The 26406-nt window shown below is 49.2% G+C and overlaps 1 protein-coding gene across 5 annotated transcripts in view; it reads left to right on the plus strand.

Moving 5' to 3' along the window:
* SLC4A4 (solute carrier family 4 member 4) overlaps window positions 1-26406 on the plus strand; it is a 146690-nt gene that overhangs the window by 104411 nt on the left and 15873 nt on the right. For all 5 annotated transcript variants that reach the window (XM_018923526.3, XM_018923525.3, XM_018923527.3 and 2 more), the window contains 12 exons: window positions 3170-3246; window positions 8067-8224; window positions 12736-12823; window positions 14059-14213; window positions 14491-14604; window positions 15922-16096; window positions 17771-17904; window positions 20743-21014; window positions 23135-23205; window positions 23510-23698; window positions 24693-24806; window positions 25169-25330. In XM_018923526.3, the coding sequence (XP_018779071.1) occupies window positions 3170-3246; window positions 8067-8224; window positions 12736-12823; window positions 14059-14213; window positions 14491-14604; window positions 15922-16096; window positions 17771-17904; window positions 20743-21014; window positions 23135-23205; window positions 23510-23698; window positions 24693-24806; window positions 25169-25330 (1709 nt within the window). The remainder of the gene's footprint in view (window positions 1-3169; window positions 3247-8066; window positions 8225-12735; window positions 12824-14058; window positions 14214-14490; window positions 14605-15921; window positions 16097-17770; window positions 17905-20742; window positions 21015-23134; window positions 23206-23509; window positions 23699-24692; window positions 24807-25168; window positions 25331-26406) is intronic.

Here is a 26406-nt window from a genome sequence, read left to right on the forward strand (position 1 = left end):
CTGGCAGCATGGTTTGGAAACAGTTGAGTGGGAATAGCAGGCTGTTGGCACAGACAGGAGGGTACCTGGCTGCAGGGGGGAGAGAGGTTTTATTCCACTTTAGAATCCTAGAGGAGTTTGGGTTGGAAGGGAGCTGAAAGACCATCTTGTTCCAGCCTCCTGCCACTGGAAGGATACCTTCTGCTAGCCCAGGTTACTCCAGGCCCTGACACTTGCAGGGATGAGGCAGCCATGGCTCCTCTGGTTCAGCAGTAATCAGTTCAGTGCTTTTCACGTGAACTGTGACCTTAGTGCCTTTATGGCTGAACAGTGGCATCAGCTGAACAATACCAGAAATGAGGTGGTGTCTGAGGAATGCTTGGAAAACCCCTATTAATGTGTGTATTGGCATCACTGGAAGCATTGCAGACTGAGGTGAGCATTTCCAAGTCTGGATTGGTGTGCCTGAGTGTGTACAAATGGGGTCAGGATGCTCAGTGTTGGCTCCTGGGACATGACCTGATCTTTGTTTTCAAAAACCTGTTGTTACTGGTGGTGCTGCAGCCTGGAACTGCTCAGTGCCACCAGCGCTGCAGCTGCTCGCTCACTTCCATGAGATCTGCTTCAAAGATGCTGAATCTGAGACACCAGGGATGGAAAGCTGTGTCCAGCCCTGCCAAGCGAACGCTGCGAGGCGGAGCCGCGGCGGAGAAGTCAGGATCTAAATGAGTGGGCTTTGGTGATGGCCCTGTGCAGCTCAAACCTTCTCTCCTGCCTGGCTTCCCTGTACCACTGCCTGAGCCTTTCTTTCTGCCATAATTTTCTTTTCTTTTCTTTTCACTTTTCCCCTTTGCTCTCTCGCTGCTCCTTGCTGCCGCCGTGCCCCGCTTGCCCGGCACAAGCGCGCAGCCCGCTGGAGAGCTCCGTGCCCTGCCTGGCCACGCGCACGCTGGACGATGAGCTGGGAGTGCCGCGCAGCCCCAGCGTGGGATGGCTCAGTAAGTGTGGGCAGCGCTGGGCCAGGGGCAGCGGGCAGTGCCACAGCCAGGCTCTAATGCTTGCTGCTGCACTAACCCTGGGGAGAGGGTGGGGGCCTTCTGGGGGAGCGCTGCTGCTCCGGCTGCTCCTGTTATCGCTCTGTCTCGTTCTGTTTCCCTTCTTCTGGAATGAAGCAGGTAGCTCAGGCCACACTCCCCTTCCAAAGGTAATCTAAGGTGGCCACTGGCACTCTTTTTTTGTCTCTTGAAGTATCCTTTGGCTGTTAAAGGACCTTAAATGTAATTTTCTTATAAATTATCCTCAGAAACAGTCTGCCAGCTTGATCTCTCTGGGGTGAGCTGGCCAGGTCTCTGGCACTGCTCCTATCCGATTCCCTGTGTCAGGGAGCCTCCTGATCAGAGGAGCGCACTGCTCCTCCCAGGAAGGCACAGCTTATGGCACTGGTGGCACAGAGGTTTTCTTTGGTGACCACAACAAGTGACTGAAGTCTGAATTCCAGGGTATTCCACTTGCCAGATGACTGTGGAGCTGATTCACAGGACGAGGTAATGGCATGGAGGGGTTTGGACTGCCTGCTGTACTTCCCTCATGAGTCCTTGGCTGAGCACAGCCATGGACAGGCTCAGGTCACCTTTGCCAGAGAGACAGGAGTGAGAATTGGGCCTGATCAGGAAATGGTCCTTTATTAGCAGGCACCATAAGGGTGAGTGTCATGGGCTAGAAGTCCTCCACAGGGGTCTCAGCAGCCAAAATTCTGTACTCCATGTGTTCATTTGGAGCTGCTCCTGAGTTTGTGTGGCTGTGTGGAGCCCATTAGGAGAAGGTTTGTTTGGAGCTGCTCTGAGTTGTGTGGCTGTGTGGACCCCCCCAGGAGAAGGAAGCTGCTAGCAAGGGGAGACACAAGGGCACAAAGCCTCCTCCTCTTGGGAGAAGAGTCGTTATATCACAGGGAACAGTCAGCTTGGAATCTAATAAACAAAGCAAACAAGTGATGTAATCTGGAAAAAATAGCAGCTAAGTGGGGTCTTAAATAACAGCAGCAAGAGTTGAAGCTGGGGATCCCCTTTTGTAGTACATGATTTGTCTAATTGTGCTTGGCTTTGGCTGTGCTGATGTTGCTGGAAGTGGCAGTAACATAGAGCAGGTACAGCTACTTTGAATCTGTCCCCACATATGTTGTAAAGAAGACCCAGTTCTGGGAGGTTCAGAGTATTTTATTCCCACTCCTTTGGTTATTTGCTCCTGATGCTGATTTATTATTGAGATTGTTTGTGCTGGGAGCTGATGAACACTGAGAACTTGGACATTCCTTATAATAATATCAAGTAAGTTTTGTCTCCAAACACAGCCTCAGTTGGGAGATGCCTCCTTGCCAGTTTTTTTCCCTTAATATTTCCTCTCATTCCAATGAAGTTCAGGATCAGAAACTCTGGGATAAAAGCTCCTGGTGCTGTTTGAGGTTCCTGCAAACGTGATGAGAAGGGATGGGAACATTTCAGGATAATTTTGACTGTTCATGCTGACCACTGTGATTTCCGACCCTGTATCTGTCCCAGAAGTCTTGGTTTATTGGTTTGGTTTTTGTTTGTGTTTTGGGTTGGTTTAAATTTAATTTTTCTGCTGGGTCTCTGGAGAGTTTCTTCACCTGTCTGGAGAATCTGGTGCCAGGAATGGGTGACTCCTGGCCCATCAGTGTGGCATACATGTTGTTTTAATCAGTGAGATGCTTAAGGTTCCTGAGCTCAGTTATTGAGCTTGCTTGGAGCGAGGGAGGCGTTCATTAGGGGCTGTCTCAAAGGAGCAGCAGCTGCCACCCTCTGAGGAGGGCAGAGGCCAGGGCTTTGCACCCTGGAAGGTCCCAGCTCTCTGGAGGGATGAGTTTGTGGTGGGTCCTGGGTGAGCTGGCCAGCAGTGTGGTGCTGTGTTGAATTTCTCCCACGGGCAGGAATTGTGGAAAGTCTTTGGACTCCTGCTGTCCTGGGAGTCACTGGGCTGCTGTGAGGGTCAGAGGTGACAAAGCGTCAGCATCTTAAACCCCCCTTGTGCCACATGAAGTGACAGAAAGCGGCTTGGCAGGGTCTGGAATTCCCCACACCAGCCTCCCAGGGAAAGGTGTTGCTGTAGCCTGAGCCTCTGTGTTCTGAGTGGATCCAAGCAGGTGCTTTAACTGGTGTTGGTGTTGTTCTTCCAGGCAGCCCGGCCATGGCTCACCGAAACCTGACTTCCACCAGCCTCAACGACATCTCGGACAAGCCTGAGAAGGACCAGGTAAGCTCCAGGCCCAGCCTTCTCTCAGGGATGTGGTTGGAGAGCAGCTGGATGCTGGGGAAAGGGCCCCTCTGTTCCTTAGCCATGGAAACAAAGAGGACTGAGCATTTTTCAGTCCTGTCACTGGTTCCTCCACTCTTTAAGCACCAACCCTTGCAAACAGCAGGTCCATCTCTTACAAGGTCTGAAGCAAGTGACACCACATAGATGGCATCTTGCTGATCCCCATGAGAAAGGAGGTACAATACCCTGGGAGTGATGGATTTTGGATCCTCTTCCTCCTGAGGGCTGAATGTTCACAGGAACTATGGGGTAGAGCAGGAGCACTCAGGGAAACGTGTCCCTGCTGCAGCAGCTGGTGGAACAAAGGTGCCACCTCCCCTTGCACGTCCCAGCAGGAAGGTGGCTGTGCTGACAGGTGATATGGGAGAGCAGCTCCAAAATGCAGTAATGGAGTTCAAACTGGCCTGCAGTGACAAATCTGCATGGCCTTGACCCCCTCCTTAGCCGAGGGTAATGTTTGTGGTGTGGCACACGGGCTGCCTTTGTGTGTGCTTCCGTCCTTTCCCAAGGCTGCCGCCTCTGAGGGCTAAGAGTAACTTTATTCCAACTCTTAGAAAAACTGGTGGCTGAATGAGGGCTCTGTGCAAGTTTCAAAAAACCTTTGTCTGGGTTCAAAAAGTGGGTTATTCTCAAAGCCTGGCTGTTTCTTTCGGAGAATCTCTTTTTTTTTGTCTGCATCTTCCAGCATTCCCTAGTCCCATGGTGATTTTGAATGCAAATGAGAGTCTTTACACTTTAAAAACTGTTTGGGTAGCACAGCATTGCTGGCCAGTTGGGGATGGCTCCCATCCTTCAACAATGGCTGGTCACATCTTCTGTAAGTGCATCCTGAAAGGGACACAGCTACACAATGGAGGTAGAATAGTGAGTTCAGACTAATTGAACATTTAAAAAGAAATTAATATTTGCCTAAAGAAATACACCATGGAAAAAGAAGGGGAGCAGTGTGTGTTTTGCACTGACCTCAGAGTCATGCAGTGTTGTAGTATGTTGCATCACCTGTACTGGTTGTGTTTCCAAACTACCTGTTTCCTTTAGTACACACAGCCACACCTGGGGATGAAGGAGGATTGTTAAATAGCTTTTTGTGATTGGACAAACTGCTATGTGACATTTTTAATCCTATTGTCATTGTGGTTTTAATGCTAGACCAGCCCAAAGCTGGGGCTGAGCATTGCTGCAGCTTTGCAGCTCTCAGCAGTGCAGACAGTCTCCACTGCCCCTCCTGTCTCTGGAAATTCAGATAATGGACTTTTGTGGGGAATTGGGTATAAAAATAGATGTTTTGGTAGCACTGATAGGGAAATCTGTTAATAGATGCAGCTGGGAGCAGGCTCCAAAGTTCTTAACTTCCAGTGTACATAATGCCTGGCTCTTGGTGTAGTGAGAACTGTTTCTTGCTAAGTGTTGAGTTCCAAAAATCCTCTTAGGTAATTAGCTGTGTCCTGCTGATGAACTGCTTTGCACTAAGTGGGAGCCTTGTCCTCCTGCACCTTGAGACATCATCTTAGAGCTCAGTTTTCATGGCTGATCGACTCAAAGTTCTGCCTTGATTGAGTTTGTGGCATTGTGGTGGTGCCTGGCAGCTTCCTTGAGCAGGACTCAGTGTGCCATGCAGCAGGCACAGCAATAATCCATCATGTTTCCACAGCAGGAGCTGCAAAGGGAGCAGGTTCACTTACCCTGGCAGCAGGGAGAGGCTGTTGATATTTGGCCATCCCATCTGGAAGCTGGACAGTTAGTGAGACCATACAGGCAGGGGGAGTCTGCTGGAGACACAGAACATCCCAGTTTTATTTCTTTGTGTGCTTGTAGGAACTGTGAGGGATGAGGTCAGTCTATAGGAGTTGTGTGGAGCAGGACTGCCTTCCTGCATCCTTAGTCAGTCCCTGGTTTTACACAGGTAGAGGACTGCATGCCCTTGTTTCAGAGGAAAAAGGGCTTTGACCAAACTTCTTTGAACCTTCAGTGATTTTCCTGTCTTCCTACATCCTCAATGCTCAGTTCTGCAACCTTCAGTGCTGTTTGGGATGGTGTAACTGCTAATCTAGGGAATTCATAGCCAGCATACTCCTCTAATCTGCAGCTTTCCTGCTCCTTTTCTCTGGATGTTGGAAGGTTCAGGTTTCACATGCATGTCAGGGATGTGATCTGTCAGAGAATTCCTCCAGCTCCTGAACATCAAGTTGTTGGATCAAATTTTTCACCAGCACCATATTCATAGAATCCCAGAATCTCAGAATGGATTGGGATCTTACATATCATCCTATTCCACCCCCTGCCATGGACAGGGCCACCTTCCACTAGACCAGGCTGCTCCAGCCCCTGTCAAGCCTGGACACTTCCAGGGATGGGGCAGCCACATGTTAATATCAAAAAAACCATTTTAAACTCTTTTTTCCAGCTTTTGTGTGAAGGAGAGTGACTGAAAAGAGTCAGGTAGATGCTTTCTCAGCCCCTCTGGTGCCATAGTGCCAGCAGACCATAGGAAGCTGGGGAAGTTCCCACTGCTGTTCCCACTCCAGTCTCTCCTGCAAGAAATCCTTTGGCTGTGCTCTGTTAGAATGACCTTGGCAGCTCCAAGTGGCTGCACCACCAGGACTCCTTCAGTGCTCAACATGTAAAATAAAGGGGACATGAAAGGAAATGTCCCAGGAAATTTTTCCAGGGACCTTCTATTCCTGAGCTGATGCAGCAGCATAAAGCAAGGGGATGTATGTTGATGTAAGGGGAGTTTCCTGACCTGGTGTTATCTGTGTGTCCAGAGGGCTTGGATGTGGGACGAGCCTGGCTCTGAATGAATGCGGTCAGTCAGAGGGAGGCACAAAACACTTCTTATTTGTTGTGGTGTAGGCACCGTGTGTGTTCAACCCAGTGTTTCCATGTCAACAGGGGATCTGTGCCAAAGCCAGCACTGGAGTTAAAAAAGAAATTGGCCTTGTTTAGAGGAGCCCTCCTGCCTTTCCTGGGGACCCATGGACAGGGAAGCGCTGGCTGGATCCCACTCTTGGGAATGCAGTGCTGTGATTGATTGTGGGAGTGACTGCTGCTTTTCCTCTTGGAACATCTTCTCATCTCCACACTTGCAAGCAGACATTCCCAGTTTTGAGGTCTGTCAGCCTGATGTACTTTCACTCCACGGAGCTCCAGTGAAAATGACTCTTCCAGTACAATCAATGCCACCCTTCTGGAGCAAAGGAAAAGCTTCTAGAAAGTTTGGTTAATTGGAATTTCCTTTACTTTTGCTGTTTTTCTTGATGCAGAGAGCAGTTTGGCCTGCCTAGTTTCTCCCCATATCCCCAGTGCCCCTCTAAAGCATCCTTGGGTGATGGAGCAGCCTGGAGCCTGGAAGGTTCCCCTGGAGGCAGATGTTCAAGGGATAAGCTGTGGGAAGGTGATCAGGTGATTTTAACTATGTGTGAGCAGGAAAACAGAGAGACAGGGACAGAAATGACCCTTCCCTAAGTGCTACTTAGGAGTGTGTACTCAGGAGCTGCTTTCATTTCCCGTTGATCCAGAGTGGTGGTGATGATCCGAGTGCTCCATTACGTTTAAGGAAATTGAGATTCTGAGGTTGCTGTGCCTTTTTGCAAGTACAGTGCTGGAGACCTGTGGCTTTTAACATAACATTAGTGGTTGGGGTGGAATGATGTTCAATTTGGCAGAGGAAAGAGAAGTTCCTTCATCCCTCCCTTGTTCCTGGATGCTGCTGAGGAGTCAGATCTTTCCAAAGCTTCTTTGGGGAATGGTTCAGAATGGCTTTTAAGTGCTGACTGCACTCATTACCTGTCTGATAAATGATTTAAGAAAGTGGTTAGTGGTGCTGCAAAGCTCATTTGGAGATTAAAAACCCCACTCTAATGGCAGCTCTTCAGAATTAGTGACAGTAGTTTGCTGTGCTGGTCAGGGGAAGGGGCTGGAGCCTTAGGCCTCAGGAGTGGGGTGGCCACAGGAAACCCTGCAGGTCACTTCTGGCTCAGAGAATCACCTGGGTTTGGGCCAGGTGTCCAGACCAGCCCTGCTGTTGCTGAATGGGCTTTGTTCAGCCACACAGCCAGCCTGGTGAGGGAAATAGAATGTTTGTTGTGGATATGCCATCTTCCCATTTTACCACCACCACGCTCCCAGACACTGTCTGTGGAAGAACTGGTAGGGCTTTTCCAGACTTCCTCCTCAGTGTTCCTTGATGCTTATTTACTGTTTCTTCTGGTGGTAATCCTGACTGAAGCATGCAGGGGGAGAATAGTTCCAGCAGTTTTCTTCCTGTTGAGTCAATTCATGGATTTTCTGGAGACTCTTTCTGTTTTCCTCCTTCCTTGAGTCCCCTCATGCAGCTCATTAGGGATTCATAGCCCAGTTCAGTGCCCCCCTCTCGCTGGTGCTCCTGGCAGTACATCCTCCCTCTCCATTCACCCTTTGCCAGGCACACACAGAGCATCTCCAGAGATCACCCAGGGAGAGGGGGCAGGTTGGGAACCAGCTGAGGGCAGGCTTTTCAAAAGCCTTCAATTCCAAATTCATTCTGCCACTGCTGAAGTTCAAACAAAGGCGTCTTGCAGAGGCTGAGTTTTAGAACCCAGTGGTGCTGCTGCTGCTGCTGGGGTGTTTTCCCCTTCCCTGCTGATGACATTTCTCCATGGCTGGATCCAGACTGCAGGGTCCACCAGCACGAACAGTTACCACACAGAGGTGCAGAGATGAGAAGAACGTGCCCAACGCAACTTAATTTTCTTTCCCTTCCTCTTGCACTGCTGCAGCTGAAGAACAAATTCATGAAGAAGCTGCCCCGTGACGCGGAGGCCTCCAACGTGCTGGTGGGGGAGGTGGATTTCCTGGAGAGCCCCTTCATTGCCTTCGTGCGGCTGCAGCAGGCGGTGATGCTGGGAGCGCTCACCGAGGTGCCCGTGCCCACACGGTAAGGACAGCCAGCCCCCCTGGCACCACCCAGGCACCTGCATTTCCACCTGGCACTGTGGGAACAGCGGGCCTGCAGGTGTTCTCCATGCCTTCCATGCCCTGACGTGCAGGACCCTCAGCAGTGGTGGTGGTGCAAAGGAACAAAACTCACTGAAGCTGCTTGATCCTTTTCAGCTCCTGAGGTTGGTTCTAAGTAAGCCATTCCACAAACACACTGACTTAACAGCTCAGCAGTAAAGGGCACTGTCAGTGTTGAATTGAAGTCCTGGGGCTTTTTTCCTGCCCCTTCTCTACAGATCCCAGGTTCCCTCTGCACATTTTTGCTGTACATATTATTCCACTTTAGCTCAGATCAAATGGAAAATTCAATTCCGGCCCTCCTGGGGCAAAAAAAAGTCAGGTGCACTTGGACATACAATTCTACTGGGGCTTGTTGCTTTGTAATGCATAATGGCTCAAGGAAAAATGTCAGAGAAATATTTTATTTATTATGACTCACGTTGCAAATTAATCTCAGTCTCACAAATAGCAGTATATCTTGGGTTCTTTAATATTTGAAGTCACTGCTTGAGTATGCCTGCCTGTCTAAGCCACCCTGTGTGAATTCATAGCAGTGTCACAGCCCTTGTATGGAGTGGAAGTTAGATGGCTGCTGGAATCCTTGCCTCTTTCTGTGTGCCAGACAAAGGGAAAAGTGCATCTAGCTTTGCTCTGCAGTGGTAGTAGCAGTGTTTGTGTTTCTTGGAGTTTGATCAAGTGGTTTCTTACAGCCACATCCCCAGCTGTCTGTACACTCTGGATATTCAGGTAGGAGTGTGGGGACCCAGATGTGCCTTCATTCTCTAGCAGGTTATTCACTCCCCAGCACTCCTGGCCTCTGTGTGCTTCAGTGTTGCAGCTTCCAACTCTAATCCCACTGACTATTTTTGTAACATATCTCTGAGTTCTTTTCAGCAGTTGCAGGATGAGGTTTTGTTTGCTGTGGTGGTGGGAGCCAGGAAGTTAGATCCAGGATTGCTGGGCAGCCTCATTACTCAGCAGCAATAATCAAGGCAGTATGTCCTTCCATGCCAGCACTTTTCCCAGGAAATAGTATTATCCATTTGCTGTTCTCCAAAGCAAACACTGGTCCTAATCAGAGCAGGAAGGCTCATTAGGTGGCTTTCATGAGTGCTGAAGAGCCATTTGCCATGGCTGCATCCTAGAAAATTCAATCAAGGAAATCCCCTCCGGGCCAGGAGGAGCTGTGATGGAACATCTCCGGTGCTGGGTGCATTCCTGCCGTGGGCCTGCACTTGCAGCCTGCAGTCTGCAGGATGCTGGAGCCTCTGGCATGCCCAGCCTTCTGTCCTATGGGGCCTCTCCTTTTCTGTGGTTCAGCTGTTGATTCCCTGGGGAAACTGCAGGTGCCACACGGTGCCAGCTGGGCGCTGTGCAGCCTCCCGGGGTTCCCAACGCTGTGGGAGCTGAGTTGTGGTGCTGTGGGCTGAGGCACTGGGGTGGGCCAGCTCTCCAGTACTGCCAGTGTGACCTGTGTGCCTCTCTTGCTGGCTCTCTGTAGGGCAGGAGGGGGTTAAACATGCAGGTTTTGGCTCAGGGCTGGTCCAGCCCCTCTGTCTGGGGTGAACATTTCCTGCTCTTCAGCAACTGCAGATAGAGAAGCAGGGAATGGATTGGGTTGGAAGGGTAGGGAACTCAAAGCCCATCCCATTCCAACCCCCTGCCATGTGCAGGGACACCTTCCACTATCCCAGGTTGCTCCAGGCCCTGTCCAACCAGGCTTTGGACACTTCCAGGGATGGGGCAGCCACAGCTGCTCTGGGCAACCTCTGCCAGGGCCTCCCCACCCTCACAAGAAGGATTTCCTCCTAATATCCAATGTAACCCTGCCCTGTGTCAGTGGGAAGCCATTCTCCCTTGTCCTGTCACTCCATGTCCTGTGCCAAGTCCCTCTCCAGCTCTTCTGTAGCCCCTTTAGGCACAGGAAGGGACTGGGATGTCTCCCTGGAGCCTTCTCCTCTCCAGTCTGATCACCCCCAGCTCTCCCAGTCTGGCTCCAGAGCACAGGGGCTAGTAATAGAAACATCAGGGATGTGCAGCTGGAGCAGAGATATCCCAGCCTTTCCTGAGTTTTCTTTTTACTGGTCACACTGAGAAAACCTTTAAGGCCTTTGGTTTTCTTGTGTCAATTTTAATCCCACAGTACTTGGGACTCCTCCTTTGGGGAAGCCCTGAGCTGGCAACATGGCTTGGGAATGACTTTGGATTTTCATCAGAGCAATGCACAATTGTGTGTTCAAGGCTGCTGCTTAATGCAGTGAAGATGGGGAGAAAGATGAGGAATGAGCCAGGAGAAGATGTTTTTTGGAGATAAGCTGCACAGACTTGCACAGTCTGGTGTGCAGAGCTGGGAAAGGCTGGTGTCTGCAGGTCTCAAATGAAGTGAGGTAACTTGCCCAAGGTACTTGGGAAGCAAGGGGCAGATCCAGGAGTCTGGTGCTCCCTGGCCCCCCAACAGAGGCTTTGCACTGCAAAGACACTTTTCCTCCAGGACTTGGCTGACATTCCTTTGTTCAGGTGCCTTCAGCCCTTATGGAGTTGCTGTTCTAGCAATGCATTGAGAGAAACACTGGATTTTGTTACTACTTCTGTGAGAGACTTTGAGCTTGGTGGAACCTCCCATTCCCTGCCTGGCAGCATTATTAGCAATGTTAGGTGTCAGAAATGGGCACTGGATATCTCAGCATGTGTTGTGTACAGCAGGGAGGAGTTCTTGGGTGGCCTTGAGTAGAGGAAGAGGAGGGGTATGGCAGAGCATGGAGTGAGAGCTTTTGTGGCTGGAAATGTTCATAACTAAAGGATAATAAATCTATGCACATGTACTCTAGATCAGGCCACTTGTAGGCAGGTAGAAGAATTATAAAAGAAAGGACTCCTGAAGTCAGGCCTGCTCTGTTAAATTAGTAGCTAGCCTGTCATTTCTTCTAAGTGCAGCTGAGTCATTTACAAGTTCCCATGCAAGAACCATCTTAATATAAAAGCTTGTTAACACAACAACTTATTCTTAGGTGGAAAACAACAAGCACCTGCATAAACAATAACACCTGTCTCATGGGAATCAGTAGAAAAAATATGTAAAGTAACTATAAATACAGAAGTTTGATAGACATGCAAAATACCATGTGCTAACCAATAAACTAAGTGTGAATGTATTGTCCACCAACAAGATCTGACACAGTGCCTTCTGATAATCCTGTAAAAAAAATATGACCAAGAGAATAAAGATTGGGCTTTTCTGCATGAACAAATGGACTCCTGTCTGCATATTACTGCTACAGCCACTAAAAGGCATTAATGTTTTTGTGTTTGTAATGTCTGGCCTGTGAAAAGATTTTATTCTACCCAATGAAGGCAGTTCTGAGCTGAATTACAACCAAGAATTTGGAAAATGCCACAGTCTCATTGTTTTCAGCAGTGTTTTAGTGGTGCAGGAGCATTCAGGTGCTGGAAAAGAGCCAGCTGGTTGGGGTTATTGCAGAAGAGGTTATGAAAGTGTCTGGTTCTCCTGGAAAACCAGGAGAATGCCAAGCAGCAGCTCCTGAAGTTATGAACCTCTTTTTTTATATATTAATATGTTTGGCTAATTTGCATCCTGGAGTTTGGAAAGAGTTGGCTGAGGAACAGTTTTTCTTGAGTGTTATTTTGTAAGAACTGGTAAAGCAGGGAAAGTTCCAGGAGGTGGGAGGAGAGCAGAGGACATGACCTGGGTGTGTGTGGCTTACTCACCTCCCCGTGAACCTCCAGTAAAACACTCAAACGCCTCGTGGAGCACTCAGTTAAGAGGTGTTGTGTAGTAATGCCAATCAATATGTATTTATGGATCCTGTCCTACTAACTTGCTGCCTTTTTCCTTTTAGGATTCTAGATTCTCTTGAACAGAAAGTACTTGTTTGGATATAATACTCCTCATAGGCCATTTAACTTAGTACCTCATCATATTTGAGTTAGGGAGATAAAATAATATTTAATCCAGCTCTTGGAAGGGGATAGGTGTTTCTGGTGAGGTTATTTCATCTGTATGTTTGCAGTTCCAAAGGTTTCATATCGTGGTGTTTTTTAAACTCTTCAGCAGTGACTTGGATGTAGTCGCTGCCCAAAGACATCATGTGAAAAATGAAGTGTCCAAGGCCAGGTTGGACAGGGCTTGGAGGAACCTGGCTAGTAGAGGGTGTAGATAGCCTTTAGGATCCTTTCCAACACAAACTGTTCTGTGATTCTGTGAAACAAAACCCCATGGAGGTGGGCAGGCTTTTGTGGTGCACGGGCCATGGTGTGCCACAGGGTGCAACCTCTGGTCCAAAGTGAGCTTGAGGCCTCTGGCTGCCTCCAGATCTCTAACAAAGAGCACAAAACAAAGTTTTTACAGTCAAATTTCTGTTCAGGTGTTGTGTAAGTAATAAGCAGTTGATTTTGCCATCCTAAGGGGGAACAATCTCTTGGTTTTGTCAGATTTCTCTTCATTCTGCTGGGACCAAAGGGCAAAGCCAAGTCCTACCATGAGATCGGCCGAGCCATTGCCACGCTGATGTCGGATGAGGTAGGTGTCTTGGCATCTCCAGTGGGAAATGCTGCTCCCAAGTAACAGTGTCCTTCCCTCCAGCCTGGCCACATCAAGCTGAAATAGCCATCTTATCTCCTCATGTCCCAATATCGTCCATCTGTTGACATAATTAGTGCCTCTGGCTTGGTGTTTGTTAAAAGCGTGACTCTGGGAGGGGTCTGTCTGCTGTGTGTATTCTCCTGCTAGCAATCACTCTTTCATATCAGCTGTGAATTAATTGTTGAAATCAGTCCATTGTGTTGAAGTTATTCCTTGTGTCCCATTCTGCCATCCCAGAATCCCACAGCCACGGGTATGCAGGTGATGCTCATGGCGAGTTTCCCCCATGTGGTGCCATGTGTGGCACTGTGTCCCGAGCACTGGCAGTGTTTATTGTAGCCAGGAGCAGCTGGCCCCTCCTTGCTGCTGTGCTGGGCTTTCAGGAGTCATTTACAGCTCCTTTCTTCCAGCATCCCTGGGGCCCTGTGCACCGGGGCTCTTCACATCAGCTTTGCTTCTTGGCCTTGCTTCGCTCTCCTACAGCTCCTTCATCACAGCTCTGCTGCTTTCTGTCACTCTGTGAGCTGCTTCCCACAGCCCCAGAGTCCCTTCCTGCCACCAGCTCGTCTGTCACATGCACTGATCCACCTCCTCTTAAAAGCATTAATGCTGAATTTTACAGGAATCCTCAGTCCAGAGGATTCCTGTAAAATTCAGCATTAATGCTTTTTTCCTCCCCCCGCCCTTTCCTCATTTGTCCTTCATGATTAATACCAGGCCTGATTTCACTAAAATCAGTTTATGATGTTGTTTTGGAGTAAATACTGTCATCAGTTCTGTGTCACAGGGTTGAAAATGAATCTGGGTTTGATAGATTGAAGTAGGTAGCTTTGTCAGAGTGTCTTCTGCAAGTGTAATTGAAAGTCCTTGTGTACAGGAAAACTTTTTTGCACTAAAGATATAGATAATTGCTTTACTAACATTCTTAAAGGCTAGAAAGATGGTTTCCTTAAAATTAGATATATGCCTAAAAGGAAAGAATCTCTGTTGTTATCCAGCCAAAGGAAGGGGCTTTCTGAGGGTCACACCTCCTTGTGCCTCATGGCCTGTTACTTTTTCAGAGGTTTCTGAGGAGGAATTTAGTTGATATTGTAGAGCTCAGCAGCTGCTTCTGGAGTCAGGGCCACAGAAAATGCAAACCTTTTCCCACAGGGAGTCTCTTTTCCTTTTAGGTATTCCATGACATTGCCTATAAAGCCAAGGACCGTCAGGACCTGATCGCAGGCATCGATGAATTTCTGGATGAAGTCATTGTGCTCCCCCCTGGGGAATGGGATCCAGCCATTAGGATAGAGCCCCCCAAGTCTCTCCCTTCTTCGGATAAGAGGTAATAGCAGGGCTCTGTGGGCATGAGGTGTGCAGAGGGGCTGGGAAGAGGCAGTGTTCTGCTTGTGCCAGGTGTGTGCAGCGACCTGCACCTGGCTGTCACTATTTAGAAAGTCCTGCAGGTATTTTCAGGCCTTCCTTGGTAGCTGGAGGGAGGATGTTCCTGGAAGTCTGTACCTTTTGAGGTGATGTTATAGGCACACAGGAACACAGCTGGTAGTTGGCTGGGCTCTTTGGGGTTCCTGTTGGTGCTGGTGACGTGCTGTGTCCTGGCCTAGGAAGAACATGTACTCGGGTGGGGAGAACCTGCAGATGAACGGCGACACGCCCCACGACGGCGGCCACGGCGGCGGCGGCCACGGCGACTGCGAGGAGCTGCAGCGCACGGGCAGGTCGGTGACACCCCTCCCCCTGCAGTGCTTCCCTTGCCAAAGCATCCCCAGCCCTGTGGGCTGCCTGTACAGGCTGAGGTGTGAGCCCAGAATGTGTCCTGGGGGCTTCCTGTGCCCAGAGTGAGGATGTCTGAAGGGTTCAGAACATCCAGCTTGGCAGGAGGTCATGGATCAGGTGCTCAGTAAATGATAAAGAGCCATTCAAAAGGACACAAGGCCCAGGTAGGTGCTGCCTGCTGGGAGCCTGTGAAGTCAGATGAACTGCAAGGGACACAAACATGGCTGGTACAAGCCTCAGTTAATCTGTTTGGATTGCTGAAGGAGTGCTTTAGCCAAAAGCAGAGATGTTCCCTTTTCTGGACATTAGTGTTGCAGTTGGATTGCACAGCCAAAGGCTTTTATGGGATAGAAATAGAGAAGGTAACAGTGCCCCAGGCCCTGCTGTCTGCTTTATTACTCTGCTTTGTGCCATGTTAAAGTCCACTGGAGTGGGAATGCAGCTCAGGTGGCCATGAAACCGGAGCTCAGCATATCGAGATCATTGCACAGAGCTTCATGGTGTCTTTGCGCCCTCCCTCCTACTCTGAATCTTCTTTTTCAGTTTAAGTTCTAGTCTAAACTCTGGGAGAAAAGTCTGAAAGTCTTCACAGCGCCTTGGTGTGTACAAGGCAGTGGAGTGTCCTGATTTGGGGTCAGAAGGTGGCGTGTGCCTGCCTGTCACAGTGTCTGTGCACTCCTGGCAGAGGTGGGGAGCTGTGAGCAGGGGAACAAGAGGCTAAAGAAGCATTTTTTATGCTGGCAGTGTCTGTGATCATACAAAAAGGGATGTCTGCAAGTGAGTTCTTTTGTCATCCAAGAGTGTTTTCCTTACGTTTTCACTTCTAGTTCTTTTGTTGGTTATTAATTGGAAGCATTTTTCCATGCAGCAGATTGTTTGGCTCACCCAGCCACGGTGTCTGCTGTGTGGAGAAATTCAGGCAGGGACTAAGACCAGAGTTAACCTACTTTATTACATCAACTAATATATTTGGGGGAAAAAAAGCCAACAGATGAACTTCCTGAAATACAAAATGTGATGGTCTGGTTTTTTTTGAAGCCTGGCTTGTAGTCCTGCAATTTGTCCCTTTCCAGCAGCATCACAAGTTTGAGGAATTATCTCTCCTTACAGCATTGTCTCTGACATCCCTGGACCACCACAGCTGTGCTGATTTCACTCCTCTGAGATAACACTTCCTTGCTGGCAGTGTCTGATGGCTTAGCCTGGTGAGTTCCACTGTGGGACATGTTGCCTGAGTCTCCTCTTGCTTGTCCCTGCAGGTTCTGTGGGGGCCTGATCAAAGACATCAAGAGGAAAGCACCGTTCTTCGCCAGCGACTTCTACGACGCTTTGAACATCCAGGCCCTCTCAGCCATCCTCTTCATCTACCTGGCCACTGTCACCAATGCCATCACTTTTGGGGGATTGCTTGGGGATGCTACGGAGAACATGCAGGTGGGCAAGGGCTTTCAGAGCCAGCAAATCCAGCATTTGCCTTTTGCTCTCCAGTCAGAGCAATGGTTGGGCACTGGCAAAGCTGGAAGTCTTGGTACAATCATGGAGGTGCTCTGTGTTTTCACTGCTTTCTCTGCTGCTGTGCTGTCCTTTGACAGCAAGTGGTGAATAAAAGCAGGCCCAAGAGACAGAGAAGGTCTTTGCTCCTTCTGTAGAGAGAAGCTCCTCTGATCTGCTCTCAGTTGTTCCATTTTAGTCCAATTCAGTTTGCTAAGTCTGAATCCTCTGCCTGATTCCTACAATACCTGGGCTTTGGCCCCTCTGGTGAAAAGAAAATGCCAACATTATTAGGAAAATGATAACACAGGAGAGAAATGTCAGGTCTTTAGATGAATTTTGTAGTAGTGGGAGGGCACAAGCTGAGAACCAGCCACATATCCATGGAGAGGCTGGATCAATGGCTTAGCTCAGGCTAAAGAGAAGGGATTCTCTATTAACAGTGCTGGAGGTGCTTTGTAGAATAATAGGAAAAGTAGGAGGTTGTATTTAGATAGATTCAGTTCAGCCAGTCCAGTTCAGTCAAATCTCCTAGCAATAATCAAGCTCATAATGATAATGACTGAATTATTAATTTATGCAGGTTTAATTAAGTCAAACATAGGAAATGAGGGCACATATCAGGAACCCTGCACTGCCCTGTGATGAATTACAGGCTAGAGTAAGATCCAGCAGCCTGTGCAGTGCCCAGCTCCCCTCCCTCCTGTACAAACAGTTTGCCTTTTCTGAGACTCATGGAAGTCAGGAATGGAGAGGCCTCCAGGTCCCACCAGTGAGCAAACTGGACTGTCATGGGGTAGCAGAGCAAAGCCTGTCTGCTCTGCACAAGGTGCAGTCTTTAAATTACAGGAGGAAGGGGAAAAGTTACCTGATTCCAAATTTAGTTCAAATTGAGAATCACTTCATTGTGGCCAGAAGTCTGAAGAATACTTACAATCAAGTGGCAAAAAACCCCAGAGAGCAGTATTTTTGGGGCTGCTACATCACAGTTTGTATGTTTGTGTCTTGTTTGTTGTAAACAGGGGTGTGGCTGCTGCTGGGGCAGGCACTGAGCGTGGCCCATCCCTTTCCCTGTCCTGGGAGCTGCCCCAGCCAGCACTGCCTTCACAGCTCTCTCCTGAGTTTGCTGTTTCCAAGAAAAGACACTATTCTTAGCTACAGACACATGGAAGGATGCAGGGAAAAGAGATTCCAGATGCTCTGGCCACGAGGGCCCACTCCATGAGTAATTCCAGAGCAGTGGAGGGGATCAGCTGTGTGAAGGCTGTTCCTCGCCCTGGGATGGCTGGGCTCAGCCTTACAAGTCCCCCAAAGGCAGCCAGCCTGTTGCTTTCCTCAGTGTAAACACTGACTCGTGTCTTCTAAAGGAAGAGAGACACAAAACTGGGTTTCAGTTCCCTCAGTACCCCTGCCAAGTCAGGAGAGCTGCAGCCTGGGCAGAAGGGAGGATCAGCACCTGCGGTTATCCTGAGTAGCTCTGGCGTGTGTGGCATCAACATGTTGGTGACAGCTTAGGGGGCAGAGGATGCTGTCCCCTGTGTCACAGGGACATGCAGCACACAGTCAGGCCAGAAGCTGTCCTGGGGAGAGGGTGACTCCTGTGCCGTGTCCCCGCAGGGCGTGCTGGAGAGCTTCCTGGGCACGGCGGTGACGGGCGCCGTGTTCTGCCTGCTGGCTGGCCAGCCCCTCACCATTCTGAGCAGCACCGGGCCCGTGCTGGTCTTTGAGCGCCTCCTCTTCAACTTCAGCAAGTGAGTACAGGCTGCTCCTTCCCTGCTGAGTGCAGTCACATCAGGGATTTTCCCTGCATGTGTGTCCCAGTGTGTGGCTGCCTGGCTCTGTGGGGCCTCCTGAAACAAAAACAGCCTTGGCCACTTCAGTGCTCCTTAAGGAGTTTGCTCTAGTTGCACTGTGCTGCTTCTCCCCATCACTGCTTCTCTGACTCCCACAGGAGCAAGGAAATGAATCCCTCTCTTCACTAACAAAATCCCGGGGGTCTCAAGGTTGCCAAGAATTTGTCCAGCAGTCGTTTGAAATAATCACTATTATTTATGACAGCAAAAGTGTCTGAGGTAGGAACAGCCCCCAGAATTCCACGAGGGAGCTTTCCTGCTTTTGAAGGAAATTTCCTGCATTTTTTTCCATTTAACTGGTTTGAAGATGTTCTGCTTCCTCCACATTGTTGACAGCTGACCCCCAGAGCTAAAGGGAGCCCATTTTGCTAGGTGTGCTCATTTACCATTCCCACATCTGCAATACAAGGAAGATACACTGGAATCCCCAAAGGAATCAGCAGTGTCATGGATGATTTCACCCATGGGGCTGGTGACCCTTTGGCTGGTGTTTTGCAAGGATATAATTTTAGGTTACACAGAACACACCCCAAATCCCTTGTAGTGTGTGTTCTCAGCATGGCAGGTTGTGCAGGACTTGTGTTCCTACATGTAGGGAGGGTTGGGGGCTAGAAAAAATGGCTGGAAAGTTAGATTATCCCAGGGAGGGAAACTGGAAGCTACCAAAGGGTGAGAGTTGTGCAGTGGAGCAAGATGGGGACACCTCTCTATTCTTCCCTCATCTGGAATCAATGAAGAGAGTCAGGAATGGACACACTGCACCTTTTGGCACCTGACAAGCATGACTAAACCCAGGTGCAGCAGGCAGCAGGAAAAAAGCAAGATGGAAAATCACTTTGTACTGTTTTGGAAAAAAGAAGGTGGTTATTGTTAACCTGAGGAGGAGGTGGCAGTTGTAAAAGCCATTGTCCTAACAACCTGCCAGAGCAGAAAGGCAGGACTTTTCAAAGGAGGCCTTTCTTAGAAGGAAATTTGAACTGAGTACTTTGATTTTTCAGTAATGCATTTGTGGTTGTTCATTTTCACAACACGCTGTTCCCTGCTAGGAGCAAAAGTAGAAAAACTTCCATCCCCTGACTCATTTAAAGTGTGACTCTGTGTGTGTGTCTGAAAAGGTCCCTGAGAATGTCCTGCAGACCCAGCTCTGTGTGTCTGGCCTCGGGTGCTCCATGCTGCTGGCACCCAGGACCAATCTGCAGGACATGGTGCTTCAGGAGTGCTGCAGGAATTTGAGGAGCAAAAGCCAAAATAATGTAGTTGGACATTTTTGAAGTTCTTCAATGTGTGGAGTCAGTGTAGCTGGGTTTCTGCAAGCTGCCTTCAGATAGATGGGACTCCTGCCCCCTCAGGCACTGACTCTGGGTATTTCAGAGTTGTCATTCAGGTCTTGTATTTTTATTTTTTCCCTTCTCTTTTTCTAAATCACTTTGTTTCTTACTTGCACCTTGCCCTCTTCCAGGTCAGGGCTTCTGGCTTCCAGAGAATTACAGCTGGCTGAGCCTGCCAGTCCCACCACCTCTTGCTTCCTTCCCCAGAACAGGCACTGGCCATGCTGGCAGGTCCTCATCTGCTCCAGTGTCCCCTTTAGGCACTTTTTCATTCCTAAAAGCCCAGCTTTGGACTCTGTGCCAGCACAGCACCTCAGCCTCAAGCAGCAAACAAAGGGGGGCATCATTCCCAGGAGGGAATGAGGCAGCTGGGTGCATGGCTCTCCACCCGCTGCCATTCCCAGCACCAGGGCTTGTCACAGAATATCCCAGGTTGGAAAGGACCCATAAGGATCAGAAAGTCCAACTCTGCACCTGGCAGAACTACCTAAAACTAAAGCATATGATAAGAGCACTGTCCAGATGCTCCTTGAACTCCAGCAGGTTAGGTGCCATGACTGCTTCCCTGCTGAGACTGTCCCAGTGTCCAGCCACTCTCTGGGAGAAGATTTTTTTCCTTCATGTCCAATCTCAACCAATCTGTAGGAAGGTAGGAGGGCTCTGCAGAGAGACCTGGAGTGGCTGGATGGATGGGCAGAGTCCAACAAGATGAAGTTTAATAAATCCCAGTGCCCAGTCCTGCATTTGGGCCACAATAACCCCCTGCAGCACTGTGGGCTGGACAGTGCCAGGCACAAAGGGACCTGGGGGTACTGGTCACCAGAGCCAGCAGTGTGCCCTAGTGGCCAAGAAGGCCAATGGCTCCTGGCCTGGGTCAGGAATGGAGTGGCCAGCAGGAGAGGGAGGTCATTCTCCCCCTGTACTCGGCGCTGGTGAGGGCACACCTGGAGTGCTGTGTCCAGCTCTGGGCCCTCAGCTTGGGAAGGACATTGGGACCCTTAAGCCCATCCAGAGGGGGTAACAGGGCTGGTGAGGGCCTTGGAACACCAACCCTGTGAGGAACAACTGAGGGACCTGGGGAAGTTTAGCATTGACAGAACAAGAGGACACAGCTTCAAGCTGCACCAAGGGAAAGATAGGTTGACAGAAAGGATGATAAAGTATTGGAATGGTTTGCCAGAGGGAGTGGTGGAGTCACCCTCCCTGGATGTGTTTAAAAAAAGGGTGGCTGTGGCACTTGGTGCCATGGTCTAGCTGAGGTGCTAGGGCTGGGTTGGACTCAGTGATCTGGAAGATTCTGTGATTCATCTCCCCCAACTCAGCTTCATCCCATGTAACATCTGCTTTGTACTTCCTGATCTTACCTACCCCAATGTTTTCCTTTCTTGCCACCCCTGTCTTGTTGCAGGGACAATGACTTTGACTACCTGGAGTTCCGCCTGTGGATCGGCCTCTGGTCAGCCTTGCAGTGTCTCATTCTCGTGGCCACCGACGCCAGCTTCCTGGTCAAGTACTTCACCCGCTTCACCGAGGAGGGCTTCTCCTCCCTCATCAGCTTCATCTTCATCTATGATGCTTTCAAGAAGATGATCAAGCTGGCAGATCATTATCCCATCAACTCCGAGTTCAAGGTGGACTATATCACTCATTACTCTTGTGCCTGTAAACCACTAGATCCAGGTAAGGGAGTGTTCATTGCCTCTCCAGTTTGTAGATAGGAGGTGGCTTTTGCTCTCCTTTTCCCTCGTGCTGCAGCCCAGGTAATAGGTAGATTATTCCTTCTTTATCAGTCACCTTCAGATATCCTGTCTCAGTCTCAGGAAGATGAGAGGTAAATTTCATCCCAAGTGGAATGTCAGTGTTGCAGCAGAGCTCTCATTAGGGGTAGAAGTGAGCCAAGACACAGACTCTTGTTCATCAACATGAAAAGGGTCCCAGTTGATTCCCCTCCCCAGCTGAGCCATCCTGACTCTGCCTACTGCAAGCTCCTGCTGTTGGCTTCCCTGGCAGACTCTGGCTGCAGCCAATTCCTGCTCGACTACAACTGCATGTGTCAGTTTGCAGACTCTGCAGGCTGTTCCTGCTGGAACATGACTGCAGGCTCCAGCTGCAGGCTCCCACTGCAGGCCCCTCACAAACCTCACCACAGATCTTGTTCAGCAGCAACTCTGTGGTTATTTCATTCTTCTGGGTTGTTCCTTCTTCCTCAGGGGTCCTCCTGTTCAAGGTCCATCCCTGAGCAGCCAACCCACCCCTTTTGTCACCCTTATCTTCAGCAGTCACAGCTGTGACCCATGGAGGGCAAGGCTGTTCCTCTTCTTTGGTAATTAGTACAGCTGTGACAGGGGCAAGGTCACCTGGAATCCCTTCTTCTACACCTACATGTCACAGTACAGCTGGCCTTGCTGGAACTCCTCCAGAGAGCATCCTGACCAGTGGAGAAGCTGTTTCTGCAGCCCTGTCTCCTTGCATCCCTGTGCCAAATGGCGTTCCTCTGAGAATGCCATGAAGGGCCAGCAGTGGTGGCCAGGTCACTGCTGTGCAGCTGAGGTCACTGCCATGGAGCACAGGCCACTCCTGTTTCAGGAGCTGGATTTATTCAAGGTGTTACCCAAACATGGGTGGTTCCCACCTCCTGGCTGCACGGATGAGAGGGAAAGCACAAACAATTCCTGCCCTTCCAAGAGGGGAAGTGTATCCCTAGGGCAGCCTATCTCTGGAGCGTGGGCTGTGCAGCAGATAGAGCCAGTGTACCTATGGCTCTGGAAACAAAGGGTCACAAAACCCAAATCCAAACTGAGACACGCTGGTTGTACCCTTGGGACCACTCCTAGGATCCCACAAACAATGGGGAGTAAGAAACTTGATCTGTGCCCAGAGTGAACTGCAGGTTATCTGGGCACACCTGTCCAACAGGAAAAGCTGCTGGCTGCTCCTGGCAGGTGTCAGGAGCTGTTCCCTGGGGCTGGCTGCCTGCCTTCCCTGTGAAACACAGGACCTTGGGGAGCACCTGGCTGCCAGGCTGGTTCTGCCTCTGCTGAAATGGCAGAGTGAATTCCTTTTTGAAACTAGGATGGTGGGAATGGTCAGTGCCAAACTGGAAGTCTCCACTTCCCATTGAAACACTTGTGGCTCTCCAGACATCCAAGTGAAAAAAGTTTATTTATGTAAAACCTCAGTCAGCCATGAGGACAGGGGCCACGAGCCCATTTGCAGGAAGGATTGCATTTCTAAATGAAATTTCAAATTCATGATTCCTAATGCTTCAGAAGCCACAGGGAATGCTGCTCCTTCTTTCAAAGAAATTATCCCCATCCTGTTGATTTCAATTTCTTACTCTCTTTTTTCTTTCCTTTAATTCAAAACTGTGTTTATGCTGGACGCTGAATCACATTTTGCTTTTCTGGATATCTTTGGCGTTGTTCTTGCATTTGAAATTAATCATTAGGAGTGCTCTGTGGGTATTTAATTTAATCCAGAAATCATTAGGAAAATATGGGAAAGCTATGAAATATTATATTGTCTGTCTGGGTTTTTGTGGTTTTTTTTTAGCATCAACTCAAAATATAATCCCAGTTGGGTTTGGGTTATGTTTCACTTAACCTTTTCTGTTTTGTGAGTGAATGATGATTGAGGCTTTTGAGTCTCTCTGAAACACTTGTGACTCACTTTTCTGGAGCAAAGAGGTGGCAAACAGCTTGACAGAGTCAAGAAATTATTTAATAATTGGAATTGGCTCTCCTTCCTAACTGTTTCCTGCACCCTGCTCACCTTATTGCCTTTTTTCTTTTCTCTTGCAGTTAATAGCTCATTACTTAACAGGACAATGGTGCTGTCAGACTATGAGCTGGTCTCTCCCTCCTCTGAGCTGGTGAGTTCCCCTTGGGAAGGCAGGGATCACACGGCCTGCAGAGTCTTGTGGTGCCACCCTGCTGGCGAGCTCTGGATAGTGAGGAGAAAGAAGTGGAGCTTGATGGATCCCATCCCTGTGTGGGGGGATGGAAGTTGAGGCACAGAGTAACAACCCCTTTTAGTCAAACACCAGCAGAAAATGGTCTCACCCAAACCCTTCTGTGCTTCCATGATTTTAACTTCTGTGTGATGCCTCCCTGTTCCTCTCAGATACTCTGTCACCATTCCTGTCCCACATGGAAACATTCCCTTTTTTCCTGCAGGCCAACAGCACCATTGACTGGGCAGCTCTGACAGCCAAGGACTGCTTGAAGTACGGGGGTCAGCTTGTGGGCAACAACTGTGACTATGTCCCTGACATCACCCTCATGTCCTTCATCCTCTTCTTTGGCACTTACACCTGCTCCATGGCCCTGAAGAAATTCAAGACCAGTCGCTACTTTCCCACCACTGTAAGTATCTCCTGTCACCCCATCAGTCTTTCTGGGGGCACAGCTCAGCCTTCCTTGTGGAGCTGCTGTCCTGCACACAGGGAGAGATGCTCTGCCCGGAAGCAGTTGGGATAAAAGTGCAGCTGGTTGTTGGATCTGGGTATCAGAGGTATGCTGGGATTGCTCCCAGTGGATCTGGAGAGCACAGGGAAGGCAGCAGAAGAGCCAAGAGGAGCTGTAACCTGTTTGGGTAATGTGGCAGGGGTTTTAAAGGTGCTGAAGGCAACCTTTCCAAGCTTTCAGGCACGTCTTGGGTGCATTGCTTGTTTTGTCCCCTGGTGAGGCTCCAGGCCAGGAGCCAGAGCCATTTCTCTCGGAGACTGCCCCGTTTCTGGCATCCTGACACACAGGGATTTATCCTGCATGGATGTTTACTGCTCTGCTGTGTTACAATTGAGCCTCTCTTATTTTTAATAGAAAGGAAACAAATTCCATCCAGGCTGGAATGCAGCTCAATTTATCTGTAACCATGCAAACCCAGGAAACCTGGAAGGAACAGCAGCTCTGGGGAGCTCACACAGTTCCAGGCTAGCACAGTGGCTCCTGTCTGGTGGAATTCCGGGGTCTGATCAGTAGCAGCTCTAAGTTTTTGTATTCCAGTGACTTCAGGAGAGCTTCAGTTTTAGGGATTTAGCTGAGAAGCCTGGTTTGTTTTCCTGTCTGCTTTGATTGACTTATTACTTGAACAGCAAACAGGGTAATCTCTGCCAGTCCTTCAGAGTCTCTCATTTGTGGAAGTTTGTGCTGTTCCTGTGCTTCCATTTAGGCTTTCAGAGAACTCAGTAAAGTACCAAGGCACGTGTGGCAAATGCACTGGACAGGATGGTGGGCACAATTATGGGGGAAGAAATGATGAGCTTGTCCTGCCAGGGTCTGCCATGGGGACACTAGAGCGTGGGTGAAATGATGTCCCATGGTGCTGGCTCCTGTGGTTACGGTACCGTGTCTCTTCCAGGCCAGGAAGCTCATCAGTGACTTTGCCATTATCCTGTCCATTTTGATCTTCTGTGGAATAGATGCCCTGGTTGGTGTGGACACACCAAAACTAATTGTGCCAAGTGAATTCAAGGTATGTTGTTGCCAGCTTGTTTGCTGGCTTTTGGAAGAGGTTCCTTTTCCCTCTCACCTGCCCTGTACGGAGTGACTTGCCCTCAGAATGGGAATGTAGTCAGCAGTCTGGAAAGGGCCTGTTAACTCAGAGGGTTAGGGTTAGGATGCTTTTTGTTAGCAGCATTTTAATTGGCTGGTTTATCTCCTAAATTCTGCCTCCATACGTGGAGCCTTTGACTGGTGTTAATGGGAGGGACAAAATTGCCACAAACCCGAAGTGTCTCCCTGGAACTCCACTGCTGGAAGCAAACATGGCTTTGGGATGTCATCACCTCTGGATTGTGCCTCTAACACAAGCTTTCTTTTCCTTGCCCTTCAAAGCCAACCAGTCCCGAGAGGGGTTGGTTTATCCCACCTTTTGGAGGGAACCCGTGGTGGGTGTACCTGGCAGCAGCCATCCCTGCCCTGCTGGTGACCATCCTCATCTTCATGGACCAGCAGATCACCGCTGTCATTGTCAACAGGAAGGAGCACAAGCTCAAGGTGGGTGTGCTTTTTGCCTGGAGCGCGAGCAGGGGCCTTTCCTCCTGCCACCTTCCCCCCTCTTGGACACGAGCCTATTCCCTGGCTCTGCCTGCTGTTTCCAAGCAGGAAAAGTGGCTTTGTGGCCAAAGCTGCACGGTGCTGTCAAATACCAGCAATAAGCTGGAGAGATTTGGGGCATACCAAGGGCATAGCCCCAGTTGGATGTTATTTAAAGAGCTGATATATAACAGCCTAAGATGTAGTCATGTTTTTAAAACAAACTTTCCAGACCAGTGATATGCAGTTTTTCATGCCTGTAGGGTTTTTTCCGTTCCCCTGCACGGTCAGTTCTATTGAAAAATATTAAATTCCTGTGAAAGAAGATTGTCCCTTCCTGCTCACAGGGCATGTTTCAAGTGCTCTGACCCATTTGTGGGAGTAATGGCTCCCTCAAAACACAGGCAGTGGTGGGTCATTATTTAGATGCCTGCTTTATCAGTTATCGGGAGAGCTGCTGGAAATGGGAAGGGAGCTTCTGCTTGGAAAAGAGGAGGATGTTTCAATTCATGTGGTCACTGTAAACATTAGACAAGAAATGTGTAATTTAAGACCATCCTGAGCCCAACCTGGAGGAGAGATTTGAAGTACCAGGGAGTGGGAAAGGTTTCTTATGCACAGTGATGAGTGCTGGCTGATGGTTTAAAAAGAACCCCTCAGAACATCCTTGTTTGCCACCTGCATCTGGGCAGATAAACTCAGTACTGGGCCCTCGTGTTCCTCAAAGATGGCTAAACAGTTTTAGGTCTGTCTCTTGCACCTAACCAAGCATTTTCTTCAACACTGTAAGAAAATATTTGCTGTTCTTCCCTCATGAGGAAGAGGCCCCTCATCTCTGCAGCTTATGAACCACTGAATGTGGTTTTGCTGTCAGCACTGGCTGTACTTTTTTAGTAACAAAGTTGTAAACACTCCAGCAAAGTAGTGCTTGATGTAAAAAATGTATTCCCTGCTTCCTTTGTTTATGGTGTGAGTATGGTATTTTGTGGAGTTGAGGGTTCACAAGCCCCATCTTAGTTGTTCCACACCAAAAAACA

This window comes from Serinus canaria, chromosome 4, assembly GCF_022539315.1.
Source record: "Serinus canaria isolate serCan28SL12 chromosome 4, serCan2020, whole genome shotgun sequence".
In the NCBI taxonomy this organism is placed as follows: Eukaryota; Metazoa; Chordata; class Aves; order Passeriformes; family Fringillidae; genus Serinus; species Serinus canaria.